Raw genomic sequence first — 18,329 nt, 5'->3', positions numbered from 1 at the left:
AGCACTTCAGCACCCGTCATCTACCGTTACTGATATTACCAGGGGTCAGTGCTACAGCAGGCTGAGGGAAGAACAGAACCTTCGCCCTGATGACTTGACATTGACAATAAATACTGATGGGAGCCCTGTATGGAAATCTTCGAAGACGTCAGTGTGGCCCCTGCAATTTATTGTTAAGGAACTGCCACCGCATTTGCGATTTAAACACCCCGTTCTTGCAGGGCTCTGGTTTGGTAAAAAGCATCCAGAGATGCAACTGTTCCTTGAGGGGTTCGTGAATGAAGTAAACTGCACAGGGGCAGTAAAGTGGGCTCACAAAGGAGACGTACATGTGTCAAAGCCTCATGTATTGTGTGTCTCCGTTGATGCACCTGCGAGGGCATGTGTGCAGAACATGGTGACCTTCAATGGATATTTTGGTTGCACATGGTGCCCGATTCCAAGAGAACACCGAGAAGGTAAGTAAAATATCTTATATTTGTATCAGTCTCTGAAAAATGACTAATATGTATGTTTCTTAAAAATGTGAAAGTTATTCTTGGAGCGTGTAATGCACAGAATATGTTATACGGATATATACACTTTATAAAATACTGGTATTTCATATAATTATGCTGACTATATGGTGCAATCTAAACATGATGATGCAGGCGCTAGATGTTAGTGACAAAATCGTACTTTGTTACTTTCACTTATGTTATTGTTTCACTGTTTTATGTGCATTAGGGAGCATGCGGTACACAACGGTGTCTTCTGTGGAACAAAGAACTTCAGACCGTGTCAAGAGTGAGATGCATCTGGCAAGCAGGTTTAGAGACACCATCAATGGCTTAAAGGGGCCGTCAGCCTTGATGAACTTGAAAGGTGAGTGAGGAGCATTGAAGCCCTAATTCCTTTCCTAATTGCAGTAATACCTGTGTCACATGGACTTGGCTCAAAGATTTCAGTCAAGGGTCACTGAAACTGCCAACCTCTGTCAAACTCGAAAGAGTTGTGATGCTGCCACACGGCACTTCATAACTGCTATCAAGAGTTTCACCTTATGAAGGAGTGGGACGTTGGTTGCCACACTAAATCTGCACAAAAAAATAGACAAAAACACTATCATTTCTAGCACTATCGTCGCATATGTAGATTGTTTTTAACTATATAGCAGCACCCATTTCGTCGTTATGTCAAAAGACTGTCTGTTCGATGCCTTTAGAAGTGCATGCGTGACACTGGTATAGATTCTTGGCTTCACAGCTTTTCTGCTTCTACACTGTGGGCAGTGCAAATAATTCACTGCTGTACATGTCCATAACATAAACCACATGCAACATGTTTTAGTGATAATTGTTTTCAACAGGACTGACTCTTGGGCTGTAGTAGGTCTTGCATTATTATGATGGTACATTAGCGCTTGTCCTTTTGTTCTTTGTGTCTGTTATTAATTTGCGCTAGTCTACCTTGAGTATATTCAATTATAACAAATATGTGATTCGAGGCAAAGTAATAATTTTTTTCTGCAAATAATTCATGGGGGTGGCAGACATCACATTTTGTGTGTCAAATGCTAGAAGCTAATATTTATATATACCTAAATTTCTTAAGTTAACTGCCAGTATAGCAAGTTTAAGAGCCTCGTATATGGTTTTGTAGTCTCATGGCAGAAGTTGGGGACCTGTGTGCACAGCATGGGTACTTGTTAAAAACTCTTCACGTTCACCTAGTTAAAAAAATTAGACTCAAAATTGTGAAAATGTTAAAGTGCGAAACACACAGGACAAAAAAAAGACACAGACAGCACGAGCACTAGCTTACAACTCATGTCAAAAGGAAGCTGTCCACTGCTGGCGTACTTAAGCACATGCGCAAAAACAATCACGATCACTAAAGTTTCCATGGCGGAGGCTGAGAATACGTGATCCTAAACTGACATGAAAAAAGAAAGCTAATATAAACTTGGAAAGGACCACAAACTAGACAGAAAGATCTTTTTTTTAACAAGTGCCTTCTGAGGACATACCTGAAGGAGCTTATCACCCACTAAATAAAAACAATTCTTTCTCAGTTAATGACACAGATGGCATACTAACAACTGCCCCCATCCCCCACCTAATCATCTCTGATGCCTCAGTTTTATCATGCAAGCATTTTACGCCGTACCATAGAAATAATCTTCTCCACACAGTTTCGTTACACAATCATTCTACACCGCGCCAAAAAAAAAAAGGGAGGCAGCATGAGTTTCCCGAGTGGCTCCTTTTTGTGTGGAAGCTAGAAATAAGGTGTAACCAAAATATGCAAGAAAAAGCACGCAGAAAAGTATCTTGTTTGTCACAGCTACGTTTTCTACTTGATCGGAGGGGCAGTTGTACAAAAGAATATCTGACAGAACATGCAAATTCTTTTAAGAGCGAGGTAGGTACTAATCTGCCATGTATTGCAGCTAGTGCAAGTGTAATTCTGAAGACGTATTCTTGGATCATCACTTTCCACGATCCTGTCACCTTCACTTGATTTTGTACATGGCAAGTTCGGCGACTAGAGGAGTTTTAATCAGGCTGTACTGAAGGTGATATCTCTGAAAGTGACTGTCCGAGAATGTGTCCTCAGATTTCCACGGGTGCCTTGATTGTGCGAAAAAAATTGTAAGGTGAGTGCCCGAGAAATATTTGAAGCAGTTTTGATACATAAGAAGGCTTCATTATAGCATGCAAAATCTTGGTCTCATGAAAGTAATCTGGAAAGACTGCCTCCTTTTCTGTGGTAAAATATCGCAGACAAGAAACTGTAATGAGGACAAGGATAAGGAGTAGTTCGACGAGACGAAGTAAGGACGACAGACAAGGTGCTGAACTAACAACCACTGGTTTATTGTGGAAAATGCAATATATACAAAACACAGGTTGAGCGCAGAACACCAATGAAAACAGTGCCTGCGCCGGGAAAGGAATAAATAAATTACATCACGTGCAGCGTCATAGCAGGCTCTCATGTTTTTAACGAATAGTTCATCTCACAGCTACGCACAGAAACAGGGTACACTGATGCTGGAGTTTCCATGTGATTAGTTAAAAAATGCTTCGCTAATCTCACATGCACTTTGCTCTGTACATCTACCTAATATTGTGCATTTATCAAAGAGGTTAGCAGCTGCACTCTTTGCAGTTCTGGGAGAAATGACTGGGTAGACACACTTTCAGTGAGTAGTATGCATGCTCTCTCAGCCGGTCATTCAAATATCAGCCTGTTTTGCCTATGTAGCCGCGTTTGCACCTTTTGCGACTAAAATATATTTTTGACATCTTTCAATTGGTAGTAAACCCTTCGGTGCTAACAATCGAGCATCCCTCCGACAATAAGATAAGGTTTTTACACGTCGAGATATTGGTTCGAATTCATCACCACTTAGTTGGACATACGATGTTATTATTTAATCTTTATATAAATGACCTTCGTAACATTTCTTCCTCACCTAATATCATCATGTACGCAGACGATACTAATCTTTTTTTTTTTGCAAATTCTTCCTTGCAATGCTTACAAAAAGAAATAAATGATTATTTAAATTTATTATCTGAATGGCTCTACATCAAGAAACTACAATTGAATGTCAACAAAACCAAATATATGATATTTAAACCGATAAACAAGCCATTGCCTGTTAATATAACTGTTCCATTTCAAGCAAAAAGGCTAGAACAAGTAACAACACAAAAGTTTTTGGGGGTATGGTTCCAAGAGAACCTCTCCTGGGACAATCATGTCAATAAGCTTAGCAATGATCTTAGCAAAGTAGTAGGCTGTATGTATAAAATAGGCGATCTAATACCTTTATGGCTAAAGAAAGCAATATACTTTGTCCTTTTTTACTCGAAGCTAACTTATTGTGTCTTGATTTGGGGAACAACTACAGCAAAAAACTATGATAAGTTATTAAGCTTGCAAAAACGAGTAGTCCGAATTTTTGAAAACTACCATGGTAGGCCGCGTGACTTACCCACACACAATCTCTTCGGCAAAACATTTACGAGCAAATTAAGTATTTTATTAGAGATTACTCTTACATGTAAAAAAGCACAGGCTCCATGTCAGCATACCCACTTCTCCTCGATACCCATTACGTTATCAAATCAAGAAAATACCATTCACGCATACTAACTACGGACGTCAGGATATAAACTATCAAATACCAAGGCTACTAAACATCGTTGAGCAAAAATTGATTTCTGTGCGCCTAATTTTAAGCAATGTATAAAAAATCTTCTCATACACAATCAAATTATTTATACATAAAATGCTATCGCACTAAGATTTTTTTATGCACTTTATATGTTTTCCTTAATCTGTGCTGTAATGTGAATGCACAAACAAAAATTGAAGCATAAATGTCTTTATACAATGACTTTGTGAAAATGTACACATTATCTCGTTTATTTGCCTTTTTCATACATTGGATCATCATGTAAGCCAAACGCGCTTAGGAGCAAGAGCCCCTGTCAGGCCTAATGGCCTTTAGCTCTTGGTTCCTCTTTCTGTAATGAGGAGAATAAACTTCAAACTAAACTAAACAATCCACGCTCAAAGAAAAGTATTGCAGTCTCCTGCCTCAGATCAGCTCTGACCTGTTCATGCCACCACCAGGTGGCTAGTAGCTTCATGCACCAAGTACACTGTGTTACTCAGGCTGGATATCCTATGGCCCTGCTGACTGCTCTTTCAAAAAGGCTTTTGGTGATCCTGACCAGATGAAGGGCAGGGCGCGACACACAGGACAAAGAACCTCATGCAAGCAGAGCCGTCATACCCTATGTCCGTGAGGTCTAGTATAGTATGAAAAAAGGTTGCAGGAAAAATAGGCATGTGTGTTTTGTACAGCGCAAGGAACAAGCTCTCAGCACTATGCTGCAAACTCAAGAAGGAAAGCCCAAGGAAAATCATTGGTGAAAAAAAACACGGAACGCCATTTATTGACTACACATACGCAGTTTAATAAGATTTCACTGAAGTGTGGACACTGCAACTAGGCCACACAGGCCGATGTTTCAACGACCGGCTGAGAGAGCACATATACTCACTGAAAGTGAGTATATGTGCTCTCACTGGAAAGAATGCGGCTGCCAACATCTCTGTGATAAATGCAGAATATTAGGTAGATATACAGAGCAAAGAACACGTCCGGTTTGTGAGGCGTGTTTTATCCAGTCGTGTGGAATCTCCTGGGTGAGTGTACCCTTTGTTTCCCTGCATAACTGGGAGATTAACTATTAGGTAAAAACATGACAGCCTGCTATGACGCCAGATGTGATGTGATGATTTCATTCCTTTCCCGGTGCAGATACCATGTTTTTTTTGGTCTTCTGAACTCGGCCTGTGTTCTGTACATATTGGATTTCCCGCAATAAACCTGTGGTTGTTAGTTCCGCATCTTGTTTGTCATCCTCACTTCACCCCATCCAAGCGCTGTTTGTTTGCATCCTAATGATGTAACAACCAGCCGAGATCAGTACACTCCTTAAGGAACGGTAAGTTAGCAGCGACATTCATATTGCAGTTTGATGCAAAAAAAAAGAAAGGGCAAATGTAGGCACAGTATGATAATAGAGAAATCTGTATCAAGACTCATCGAGGGGGGAGAAATCAAACATTAAGTTCCGAGGTGACAGCGCTTTGTATTTCAAGAAACAGGAATGATACACAGCTCGTACAAAAGGTTGCCGCCAGTTTGTTCTGATCATTTTTGAGAAACAAATTTTCTCAAGCCCCTGGGAGAGAGGGCAAAAGCCGGCATGAAGGGGCATTGTTCTGAACTAAAACAATGGAATCCTCTATGTTTAAATGGGAAAAACATTGCGAATCAGCATTGCTATGCAACCTGGGTGAGTGCTTTGCAACGTGCCTGTGCGTTGAAGCTCATAATAAGTGTAATAGTGAAACTAAGGGGTGTATGTTTTCTTACATAAGCTACATGTGTTCATTCAGGTCTGGACCTTGTGAACGGCTACAGCGTTGAGTACATGCACTGTGCCCTACAAGGTGTTGCAAAGCAGCTGACAGAAACCATCCTGTCAAGTTCAAATTCTGATGAGCGCTTCTATTCAGGTAATGTGACTCTTTCCATTGCCATTTATTTTGTAATATTTTGATTACATAGTGAAATTACAAGATGCTTGACTTGTAGAATAAGGTGGATTCACAAAGCAAACAATGTCACCAAATGAAATTGCCTGACTGTGTGTCATGGGATTTTGCATCATCAATTTGATGTTTTGTACTTGTTCACAATTGTGATAGATCCTTAAGTATGTTTCACTGGATATTTTTGGTGCATAAAAGTGCACTTGTCCTGGTTATGAATATTTCTTCGACATTTTAAAAGGTGCATTACCATCTCCATTGCGTTTGCAAGCATCTGTTGATATGGGAGCAGTGTTTGTAAAGCATGACATTAGCAGGATCACATACTCTCAAGCCGCGACACAGCTGAGCTTTCATTTTGTGGACTTTTATTCCTAGTCAAGTTGCTTGCTTAGGTCTTTTGTACTTGTCTGCTTTCACAATTTTCTCTTCCAGAAAGTGGCAATCGTTAGTGTATCATCTCGTGTGTATGACTGTACCTTGAGAAATAGCTACTCAATCTACACTGCCATGTTTGCTTGTACATACAACTACTGCAGAAAACTTAAATGAATAGAGCAACGGGAATGCATTAAAATTGCTTACTTTCAGGGGCATAGCCAGAGGGTAGCACATTAGGCATGTTCCCCTCCTCCTGAAAAAATGTTATATATATATACACCACTACACCACTGCTTAGCTTTAACATCCAAACTAGCACTTCTGCAATCAATGACTTGTCTGTTTTGGTTGTTCATCTGCACTCTTTAAAAAGTTTACATCCTTTGGGGCTTATCTTCTCCCACAACAATAATCGTCATCTGCCTTGCTTGTGTTTCCTTTCTTGAAAACTTGGTGCTCGCTACTTTCTTGTCGAAAATGCTGTGCCACACTGATGACTCGCAAGCTGTTCGTGACTTGGAAGTACTGGGCTCGCAGCATTAAAGAAAGGGAATGTGGGCAAGACAGATGATGATTATCATTGTGGGGTAAGATACGACCCAAAGGGTGTAAACATTTTTAAGAGAGCATGTTTTCAACCGATTCTCCCATCACCAAGGACAAGAAATTTTTATGTGTAGTATTTTTTAACTGAATAGAGTGCTATGTTTTAATGTCCTAGAAATAAAATATTGCGCTTCCTTATGACAATTTTTAGGCATGTAATGCTGTTTATTTTGATCTATTTTGAGCAGTGCATCCACTTGTTTGCATAGATTTGTCGCGTCACGCTGATGAAATAATTAAATTAGGTCGCGTTGTCTGTTATAGGTGCACCATCAGCCCTTTCCAAAATAAATGCACGGCTGTTGTCCATCAAGCCACCTCACTGCATTACAAGGCTGCCACGGTCTGTTCAAGAAAGAAGCCATTGGAAGGCATCTGAATGGAGAAACTGGCTCCTTTTCTATGCTCTGCCTTGCCTTAATGACATTCTGCATCATGAGTACTGGAGGCACCTTTCCAAGCTTTGTGAGGGTATATATATCCTCCTTCAAGAGGAACTCACCATGCTTGAAATTGACAAAGCTGGTAAGATCCTAAAAGATGTGCTACTGCATGCATGCAAGCCAAGTTTGAACTCAACACCTTATGTGAGCTTATGGTAATGTCTCCAGATACTCCGCACACAGACTATCAGTCCACGGTTTGTACTGTAGTGAGTTAACCTGTTGAATCTTTCAGCGCTTGTATGACCAAAACCATGTCCACATAGCAGAGATCTTGAAGACGAGCATGGCAAATAAGGTGAAACATGCTAGACATTATATTTCTACAGAAACCTGCAAGGTGGAGAGAAGTAATTATTTAATAAAGGCAAAATGAGACATGCACCCAAACATTGCAGTTGCTTCGGAGGAAACCCATGCAGGTTCCTCGAAAGAAAAGCCTCACAGTTGAACAAAAATTCATCCTGGTCCGGGGCTCGAACCCAGGACCACCACCTTCCTGGGGCAGCCACTCTACCATATGAGCTTGGGCCAGGACCAGGATGAATTTTTCTTCAACTGCGAGGCTTTTCTTTCGAGGAACCTGCATGGGTTTCCTTTGTAGCAATTGCTACGTTTGGGTGCATGGCACATTTTCCCTTTATTAAAGGAACAAGCTAGCCACTGATTTATTTAGAGTTGGCAGAGTGAACCTATACCGGTAGCTGATGAGATAAGCCTTCTTACACATAGGAAAAACAGGCATAAAAATGTAATATACAGCATGCATAGCGCCATATTTTTTTTTTCTGCAACATGCAGAGAAATTAAAAGGTCGTTAATGGAGCTAGTGACTTCCTTTGTGCAAGTACGGCTGTGGAAGTTCCCTTGAGACAGTCCCACTCTTTGTTAGCATCTTGTTTTCTCAAGAGTGACTGAGGTACCAGACGGGGTGTGTTGGTAAATGTGTACTTCCTTTATTCCTGATGAACAAATTATTCTCCCATGCACAAGCTCAATGACCAGCCTGGCAAAATGTGTTTGCAGAATTTTATGTGTGTAACATGGCACACTACATAGATGTTTGTTTCTTCCTGTAGTAATTTTTCTTTTTCTGGCTGCCTGAAATCAACTCATAGGGGCTACAAGATTCTGCCAGCACTCTGTATGTTCTGCCTTTGTAGCTTATGTATGTACAGACCACGCCAGGCTTTGCTGTTCTTTCTGACACCAGTGGCTTTATTGTGCTCCTATGCATCGCATTCTTTGGGATATTCTCAGTAATTGGGATCGAACTAAACAAGTCTGCTGCAGCCAACCTACGTATTTGCTCGAATCTTGGCTGACCGCCGAATGTCTGAAACCATAAATAAAAAACTTACTTCGAATGTAGGCCAAAAACAAGTGAGGGCAGTGTCTACAAAATGAAAACAGCACTTATTCAGTATGAACATGCCAAGCTCAGTCTATGTCATTGCTGCTAGCCTCGTACGCTTGCGGATGCATACCCACGCATGTGCAGACAGTGCTGCACAGCGCGATCTCCGTAAACTCGGCGCGATCTCGGTAAACCACTCCTCTCTGTTATCACATGCGTATCTTCCTTATTGCCGTCATCTCCTCGTTGCGGCAAATGCAAAAAGCATCTCCTATTGCCCCTCCAACAACGGGCGTTTTTCTCATCGATGCCCAATTCCGGTCTGGCTTGAATGTTTGTTGATGCCTCTGCGGCTACCCCGCAGGGGCGTCTGCGTAAGCAGGCGTTTGGTGTGTTGCGCCACCACGTACCCGAGCACATGAGGGTTGGACCCTCCCGCGTGTAGCAGTGCGCGGCTTAGCCGTGTCCGGGGAAAGGGGGATCCTGGAGGTTGAGCCGATGCAGGGTGTTCGGACATTTAAGGCCCCCCGGCGGAGGCAACACACCTCTTTGGCCTCTGCTTCACGTAGACGGCACCCCCGGACTGACCCACCCGGGGGAAATCGGTAGTTGCCTTTTCCTGTCTCTCGCTCTCCCCCCAACCTTCGTCTTTCCCTCACTTTCCATCTTTCCTGTCTTCTCCTAACTTCCGCTCACTTCCAATTTTTCCAGGCAGCAAGGGTTAACCCTGTGTGAATAACCAACCTAGGTTATCTCATATTTGGTTATAGTGATAACGTACAGCTGGCGTTTGCAGGCCCTGTTTTTCAGGCCCTGCAGCGTCCCCTTGTAGGGCTCCACGGTGGGTGGTTGGCGTTATTGCCGAAATTTACATTATTCTATGGCTAGTTCCTTCCCTGCCCTCCCAGATCGCCCTCAGAAAAGAGGGCGCACCGAAGATGTATTTCAGTTTTTTGGACGACAAAGACCGAACTTTCCACGATTTCACGTCATTCATTCAGAAAAGCCAGATAAACAAGTGCGAAATATCTCCCCTTTTCTAGTTTCCAAGTCCTTAACAGATGTCCTTGGTCCAGGCTACAAGGTATCAAGGCTGGCAAGTGGTGATCTCCTGTTAGAACTGCATGATCAGAAACAGTACGATAAGTTGCCCAGTCTATTGTCATTTGGGGATGTTCCATTGACAGTAACTCCTCACCGCACTCTGAACACCACCCGCGGCGTTGTGTCTGATGACGATTTGCTCCAGCTGACAGAGGCTGAGCTCTTGGTGGGCTTCAGTGAGCAGAACGTTGTCAATGTCAGAAGAATTAAGATAAGAAGGGATGGAAAAGAAATTCAAACAAAGCACCTGATACTCACATTCGGTTCAAGTATTCTGCCCGAGTCTGTAGAGGCCGGGTACATCAAGCTCCGTGTCAGGCCATATGTGCCAAATCCCCTAAGATGCTTCAAATGCCAGCGTTTTGGCCACAGCTCGCAGAGCTGCCGAGGCCGCCAAACATGCGCCAAATGCAGTGCCGTTGAACACGCCACTGAAGCTTGTGCAAACACTCTCCACTGTGTAAACTGTGATGGGGAGCACGCCGCGTACTCGCGGTCGTGCCCATCCTGGAAGAAAGAAAAAGAAATCGTAACGATCAAAGTGAAAGAAAATATCTCATTTAAGGAGGCACGCAGGCGGGTTGCATACCTGCCAAAGAAAAGCTTTGCCGAAGTGGCGCGTCAGGGGGCAGCGTCACAACGGCCTCCGGCGGCTGTCCGACCCACAAGCAGTGAGTCGGCAGTCACGCCGTCTGCCCCCGCGACGGTTGCAGCTAGCGCTGCTCCGTCAACCGAGGAGAAGGAACCATCGACCCCGAAGGAGGGCGCAGCCGAGGCTGCCTTAACTTCCGAGGTTCCTTCCTGCGCTGGCAACGGCCGGCGTAGCCAAATCCCTCTGGGAGCCCCATCGACCTCCGGGCTGGTGGGCGCAGGGGTCTTGCCCTCCAAGGCGGGACTCCCTCTGAAATCTTCCCGCTCGCAAGAGCACGTGTCCGGCGCCTCACAAGAGGCAATGGACACTACACCCATCCTCAAGGCGCACCAAGCGCCTAAGGAGCGGCGAGGCTCCCTCGAACGCTCCAGAAAGAATAAAACCCCTATTACAGGGCCTCGAAAGGGTTCTGTAATCTAAGGCATCCCGTCCGTTTCCGTAAACACAGCACCAATTTATTTTAAATATGGATACACAAATCATTCAATGGAACATTAGAGGTCTCCTTACAAACCTTGATGATTTGCAGGAACTCATCCACAAACATGGTCCAAAAGTGCTGTGTTTACAGGAAACACATTTAAAATCTAAACACGCAAACTTTCTCCGTACGTATGTTACGTTTCGCAAAGATCGCGATGATGCCGTCGCATCATCGGGTGGTGTTGCGATTCTTACTCATAGAAGTATTGCGTGTCAACCTCTACAGCTACAAACGCCCCTTGAAGCAGTGGCGGTTCGAGTTGTCCTACTAAACAAACTCATCACCATTTGCTCCCTTTACATACCCCCGCATTACCAACTGAACAAACATGAATTTCACTCCTTGATCGATCAATTGCCAGAACCTTATGCTGTTCTTGGCGATTTCAATGCGCACAGCTCCCTGTGGGGCGACTCTCGTATAGATGCGCGAGGTCGCCTTGTTGAACAGTTCCTTTTTTCTTCTGGAGCATGCCTCCTCAATAAGAAAGAACCCACATATTACTCTCTTGCAAACCGATCCTTTTCGTCAATAGATCTTAGTATAGTCTCCCCGTCTGTACTGCCTGAACTTGAATGGGAAGTTACCGACAACCTTTACGGTAGCGACCACTTCCCTATACTGCTAAGATCATATAAAGAAAACGAATATCCACCATACGCTCCTAGGTGGAAGATTGAGACAGCTGATTGGGAGAAATTTCGATCTCTAACTAGCATCTCATGGGCTGACCTGTCTTCGTTAGGAATTGACGCCGCAGTCGAGTTTTTTACAGCATTCATAATAGATGTCGCAGCTAAATGCATATCAGAAGTAAAAGGCTTGGCCTGCAAACGGCGTGTCCCATGGTGGAACGACGATTGTAGGATGGCTCGTAAAAAACAGAACAGGGCGTGGGGGTTGCTACGCGCTTCTCCCACTGCAGAGAATCTAGTCAACTTTAAAAAAGTAAAATCCGAAGGTAGGCGTACCCGCCGACAGGCCAGGCGTGAAAGTTGGCAGAAGTTTCTATCCCGCATCAACTCGTTTACTGATGCGGCCAAAGCCTGGAACAGGGTCAATAGGATAAGAGGGCGACAAGCATATTCACTCCCCTTGGTAAACACACAAGGCGATACCCTACAAGATCAGGCGAACTCACTTGGGGAGCACTTTGAGCGAGTGTCGAGCTCAATCAACTATTCCCAATCCTTTTTAAAACTTAAAGAAATAGAAGAACGTAAGCCAATCTTACGAAAATCCAGGCAAAATGAACCGTATGACCAGCCATTCAGTATTGCTGAGTTGAGAGCTGCCTTGAACACATGCAAAAGCACTGCACCGGGACCTGACAGAGTCATGTATGACATGATCAGAAACTTACATACTGACACTCAATTTACACTACTTACACTTTTCAACATTCTGTGGGCTGCGGGATACCTCCCATCTGCATGGAAAGAGGCGATTGTGGTTCCTGTCCTGAAGCAGGGAAAAGATCCCTCCTTGGCAGCAAGTTATCGTCCGATAGCTCTTACGAATTGTCTGTGTAAGCTCTTCGAAAAAATGATTAATCACAGACTCATACATTTCCTTGAATTCAACCATATACTCGATCCCTATCAGAGTGGCTTCAGACAAGGGCGGTCAACAACAGATCATCTTGTGCGCATTGAAGGATATATTCGCGATGCCTTTGTACACAAACAGTATTTCCTCTCCATATTCCTCGATATGGAGAAGGCATATGATACAGCATGGCGCTACGGGATCTTGCGAGATTTGTCGGGAATGGGCATCTGTGGAAATATGTTGAAAATAATTGAAAGTTATTTGTCCAATCGTACCTTCCGTGTAAAAGTCGGCACTGCACTGTCACGTCCCTTTACCCAGGAAACTGGTGTACCCCAGGGAGGCGTGCTCAGCTGCACTCTCTTTATCGTTAAGATGAACACACTACGTGCTTCGCTACCGCCTGCCATTTTCTACTCCGTATACGTAGACGATATACAAATAGGCTTCAAATCCTGCAACCTCACAGTATGCGAAAGACAGGTACAGCAGGGCTTAAACAAAGTGTCCAAATGGGCAGACCAAAACGGATTTAAGGTCAACCCCCACAAAAGTTCTTGTGTTCTCTATACAAGAAAGAGAGGCCTGGTCCCAGATCCTTCTGTAGAACTGGGCGGACAACAAATTCCTGTCAACAAAGAACACAAATTCCTTGGTGTTATTCTTGACTCCAGGCTCACTTTCATTCCTCACATAAAACATCTTAAAGGAAAATGTCTAAAAACCATGAACTTACTTAAAGTTCTATCCCACACTACATGGGGTAGCGACAGGAGGTGCCTGTTGAATCTTTACAAGAGCCTAGTTCGATCACGGTTAGATTATGGTGCCGTAGTGTATCACTCTGCCGCACCGAGTGCGCTTAAGATGTTAGATCCCGTTCACCATCTGGGTATCCGTCTGGCCACTGGCGCATTTAGGACAAGCCCTGTTGAAAGCCTATATGTAGAGTCAGACGAGTGGCCACTCCATCTTCAGAGAACAAACATCAGCTTAACATATTTTCTCAAGGTTCGCTCTAATAAAGAACATCCGTGTTTCACAACCGTTAACGACTTGACGTGTGAAACACTTTTTCATAACCGACCCTCTATGAGACTTCCATTCTCACTGCGTGCAAGAGAACTTAGCACGGAAATGGATGTCCCAGTTCTGGAACAACGCCTAATGCCTCCAGCAAAGCTAGTACCGCCCTGGGAGTGGCAGCTGATAGAGTGTGACACATCCTTTGTAGAGGTCACTAAACATGCCCCAGAGATACATATCCAAATGCATTTCTTGGAGCTCCAGTACAAGTACTCGTGCACAGAATTTTACACAGACGCTTCTAAGTCGCATGCCGGGGTCTCCTACGCAGCCATTGGTCCATCCTTCTCGGAATCCGGTGTACTGCACCCTGAAACAAGTATATTTACGGCTGAGGCCCATGCACTATTATCGGCTGTGAAACATATCAGAAAATCAAATATTCAAAAAACAATTTTATTTACAGACTCCCTAAGCGTCGTGAAAGCCTTGAAGTCACACTGTAAACACAGAAACCCTGTAATTACTGAGCTCTATTCTATTCTCTGTAAAGCGTATATGTCTAAACAGCATGTCATTATATGCTGGGTGCCTGGACATAAGGGCATCGAGGGTAACGTTCTAGCAGACCAGATGGCCACATCGATTTCATTGCATGCAATTAATCCTGCTGCTTCGGTCCCTGTCACAGACCTGAAGCCTTTTTTAAGAAGGAAACTGCGAAATCACTGGCAACGTAAGTGGGACGCAGAAGTAAATAACAAACTGCACGTGATAAAGCCACAATTAGGGTCTTGGCCCTCCGTAACAAAATCACGGCGAACAGATGTCCTATTCTGTCGCCTCAGAATAGGACACACATTTGGCACACATAACTTTTTACTCACTGAAAATGATCCTCCAACCTGCGGTAGATGCGGGGAGAGGCTGACCGTCCTCCACGTCCTCCTGGAGTGTCGGGCAGCCGAATCTGAAAGAAGGAAACATTTCTCCCTAGCATACCAGCAGCACATACCCCTACATCCCGTAATGCTACTCGGCCCAGAACCTTTATTTGACGCCAACGCAGTCCTAAATTTTCTGAGAGATGTTGTCTTCCATGTTTTTAACCCCACATGTTCGTAGCAGGTCCTCTCTTCAGAGGATGTCGCTGCGATAGCTGTTAAGTATAGCACATGCCTCTAGGCCCTTGTGTTTCAAGGGCTCTGACGAGGCAGCAGTGCTCCAAGTGATTTTACCATCCTATATATCTTTATTTTGCATCATTTTCCTACGATGGATTTTAATGGTCACAGTATTCGTCCCTAATCATCGCCATAATTTTATAGCAGGTAGATTTTACGCACTTTACAGCGAATATTTTTAGGCCACTTTACAGCCAAGTCACATCTTCCATAATACATCGTCAACATTAACACTTGTCATGGCGCTCTTTGGCCAAACCTGGCCCTTGCGCCACTAAACACAACACATCATCATGCCTCTGCGGCTAGCACAATGTTTCGACTAAAAGCGGCACTGCAGTGTCATCACCTAATTGGTGGCATTGCGATAATACCGCGCCGCACACCGATACGACACAGGTCAAAATGGCAACGTCGTCGCTCGTGTACTTCAGTTGTCTACTGGTGCGGCTAGTTGTGGCTATGATACTAACTTTTCTAGATGGCGCTAGCTATGCACCACCTAATTGGCACCATATTTAATATGTTCAATGACAAACTGGCATGTTTTCAAAATCCTCGAACCTAAGCTGACCCTAGAGCTTGGCATATGACGATTTGAAAAAAAATAAACTATTCGCCTAGATTCAAATAAATGCGGTATTTTCTTGGTTATGGAAGCTGCCCTGCATCATGGAGGGCACAGCCTCAGCAGCAAAGAGTTCATATGCAGAGTTGTGTTGGAGTGTGCATCCATTATATGGTAGCAGACCTTTCTGAGCCTTTGTTTGGTGACAAAAGCAATCATGTTCTCAGGATAGCTTCAAGTTGCTGTCCAATAATTGCTAAAGTTATTGTGGAACTAGCTCACCTATCAACGAAAGTTAATTCAGTGTTCAAAGATGCTTCGACTTTGTTTCTTTGTAGGTTGGTATGGTAAAGGAAGTTCTTTTAATATAATTAAAGTGTCAGCACACCTAAGAACATTTTAAGACCATGTCTGGGTGTGCACAAAGGTTGAAAACTTGCACTGCCAGCACATGACAAGAAAATACGACACAGGATGGAAGCCATGCAAGAAGTGGTGGCACTAATTTCATTGTAAAAACATTTTGTTAAATATGATAAGTCAACTGAAGCTTCAAAGGAGCTCGTAAAAATAATTGTTAGGCGCACCAGATGAATTCCATAATGAAATTTTTCCATTCTTGTCAGTGCAATCCTTGACTGTGGCACAAACAAAGCATATGTGTACAATTTGTTAAAGTCACCCAATAATGTACATTAAATATGGTAGTCACATGTAAGAAGCTGATCAAATCATTATAATTTTTTGTGTAAGGATTTACCTTCAGGCTGGCTGTTTCTTTGTACCTCTTGGTCATGAAAGTTGTGTGTAAAGCAAAACTTACAAACTTACATATATTTAGCAGGCCTGACCAGCTCAAGCCATTTGGACATCAACTCGGGCTTTCCTCCTATTTGTAGCACCTGTCCTAACTGGAGTGAACGTTTCTGTGATGACAGCTAGGGGAAAGGCTATTATTGTAGGCACCCAAATATTACAGAACTGTCCATCTTGGCTTATGGAATCTTGGGTCACCGCTTCCGAAAAAAAATGCGCAGTAGTTGTTATGTCTTTATGTCATAGAAATTTATTATGAGTCTTCTGCACCTTTTTTTTATTTGCTTGTATATGTTAACACAGCTAACTTTGTGTAAAGCACTTGTCTTGTCTGTTGTGCTCATATTTGTTGTTATTTGTTTTCTCTTATAAGCCATGCACCTGCCGGCCCTGCAATGCAGAGCAAATTTCCGTGAAATGTTGAAATTTCTTCTTTGCTGGTCAGGTTACGACCGCACTTTAGATGACAAAAGCTGAGGTTGCTTATGGAGAGACTGTTGAGGCTACATGTTAAACTTTGGAAAAGCACTGTATTCCTTCTAAATATCAGACTGGTTTCAGTGCACAAACCCTGCAGGGATGTTTTCATGTCGAGCAGTGTGAGAGTACATGTGTATGCCTTTAGGTATTGTTTATCTGCAAATATTTAAAACAAATTGAGCCATGCCCTGTTTAAAACTATTTTGCTTTTCAGAGTCTCTTCTCAAGAACTTTGTGTCAAGGTGTGAAGCATTATATGGTGTGGCATTCATGACATATAATGTCCACGCACTCCTCCACCTTGGAAACTGTGCCCGTTCCCTTGGGCCCCTTTGGGCACATTCTGCCTTCGTGTTTGAAGGGGGAAATGGCACCATTGTGCGGCAGATTTCCGCAGCAAAGGGCCTTCCGGACCAAATTGTAGAACGAGTCGTCATGTCTCAGCAGCTGCAGCATCTACTTGGAAGTCCACTTCTAGCTTCTGAAGAAAAAAGGTTGTGCAATGGCTTTCTTGGATATTCACCTGTGAAAAACTTTTTGTGTGTAGATGGCTTATCACTGTTGGGCACAGGTAACAAGACAGTGCTCAGTGCTGAAGAGCAGGATGCACTGTATAGTCGGTGTGGAGTGGCTGTGTCCGATGCTGTGGAATATGAGCGATTTGTGCAAAAGAAGCAAGTTTTCCACAGCACTGGATTCAGAAGACCTTCAAAATCTGATACGACCTCTGTGCGGACATATGCTGGGTGCTATGCACGAATTGAGAAAATACTTGTGCTTCAGGAGACAGGCTGCTGCTATGTTATCTGCAGACCAGTAATTATAGCAGATGTTCGTGCCATTCCTCCTCACATAAAGGAGTGTTTTCTTTCGTGTGATGGAACGCGCGACGTGATCTTGCCTGATGAAATTGTTGACAGTTGTTTGTGTATGGATTTTGTGCAAGAAGATAAGATGTTCATTTGTGACCTGCCGAACAAGATTGAAAGGGATTGAAGGGACACTAAACAGAAAAATGAGTTTAGCTGTATTAGTAATTAACCGTTCCTCATTCCCAAAAACAAAGTGTCTAAAGCTACTGTGGAATGGAAGATCTATAAGGAAAACACTCTACAGCAACTGCATTCCACGAATCTCCTTGCTGCTTTCAGAATACTAGGGTTCAAACATGTAGCGAGCTGCTTATCACACATGTATACCAACCCGTCATCACACAAGTGAAGTGGTATCCTGCACAAACAAGAGGGATGAGTATGTGCTGCAGCACACTTCAACGCCAATCGGTGCTAGCACAGCAGAAGGCTTGCTTTTGTAATGAAAGAGCCATTTACAAGTGATCTGGGTGTTGAATACAATACAAATAAGTTAGAAGAGAATGTTTGTAAAGTGCACAAGAATGTGCCTTCGAAATACTGAAATCAACAAAAATAATGTAGCAGAGGCCTGAACAGTTTCCAGGTAATGGTTAATATCTCAACTGAGGATACAGCTGATGAAACTTCAGTAGTATCTGTAAATTCCACACTGTAGTTTAGCATTCGATTTTACTGCCAC

The 18,329-nt window shown here is 43.3% G+C and overlaps 1 protein-coding gene across 1 annotated transcript; it reads left to right on the top strand.

Moving 5' to 3' along the window:
• The first annotated feature begins 743 nt into the window (after window positions 1-743).
• Window positions 744-17,771, top strand: LOC126519000 (uncharacterized). The gene is made up of 4 exons (XM_050168612.3): window positions 744-864; window positions 5,968-6,087; window positions 7,375-7,635; window positions 16,990-17,771. The coding sequence occupies exons 1-4, from the start codon at window positions 792-794 to the stop codon at window positions 17,769-17,771; spliced, it is 1,236 nt and encodes a 411-aa protein (XP_050024569.2). The 5' UTR covers window positions 744-791.
• Window positions 17,772-18,329: the final 558 nt, after the last annotated feature.

This window comes from Dermacentor andersoni, chromosome 10 (genome assembly GCF_023375885.2).
Source record: "Dermacentor andersoni chromosome 10, qqDerAnde1_hic_scaffold, whole genome shotgun sequence".
Taxonomy (NCBI): Eukaryota; Metazoa; Arthropoda; class Arachnida; order Ixodida; family Ixodidae; genus Dermacentor; species Dermacentor andersoni.
This window is presented reverse-complemented; position numbering and strand designations above follow the sequence as displayed.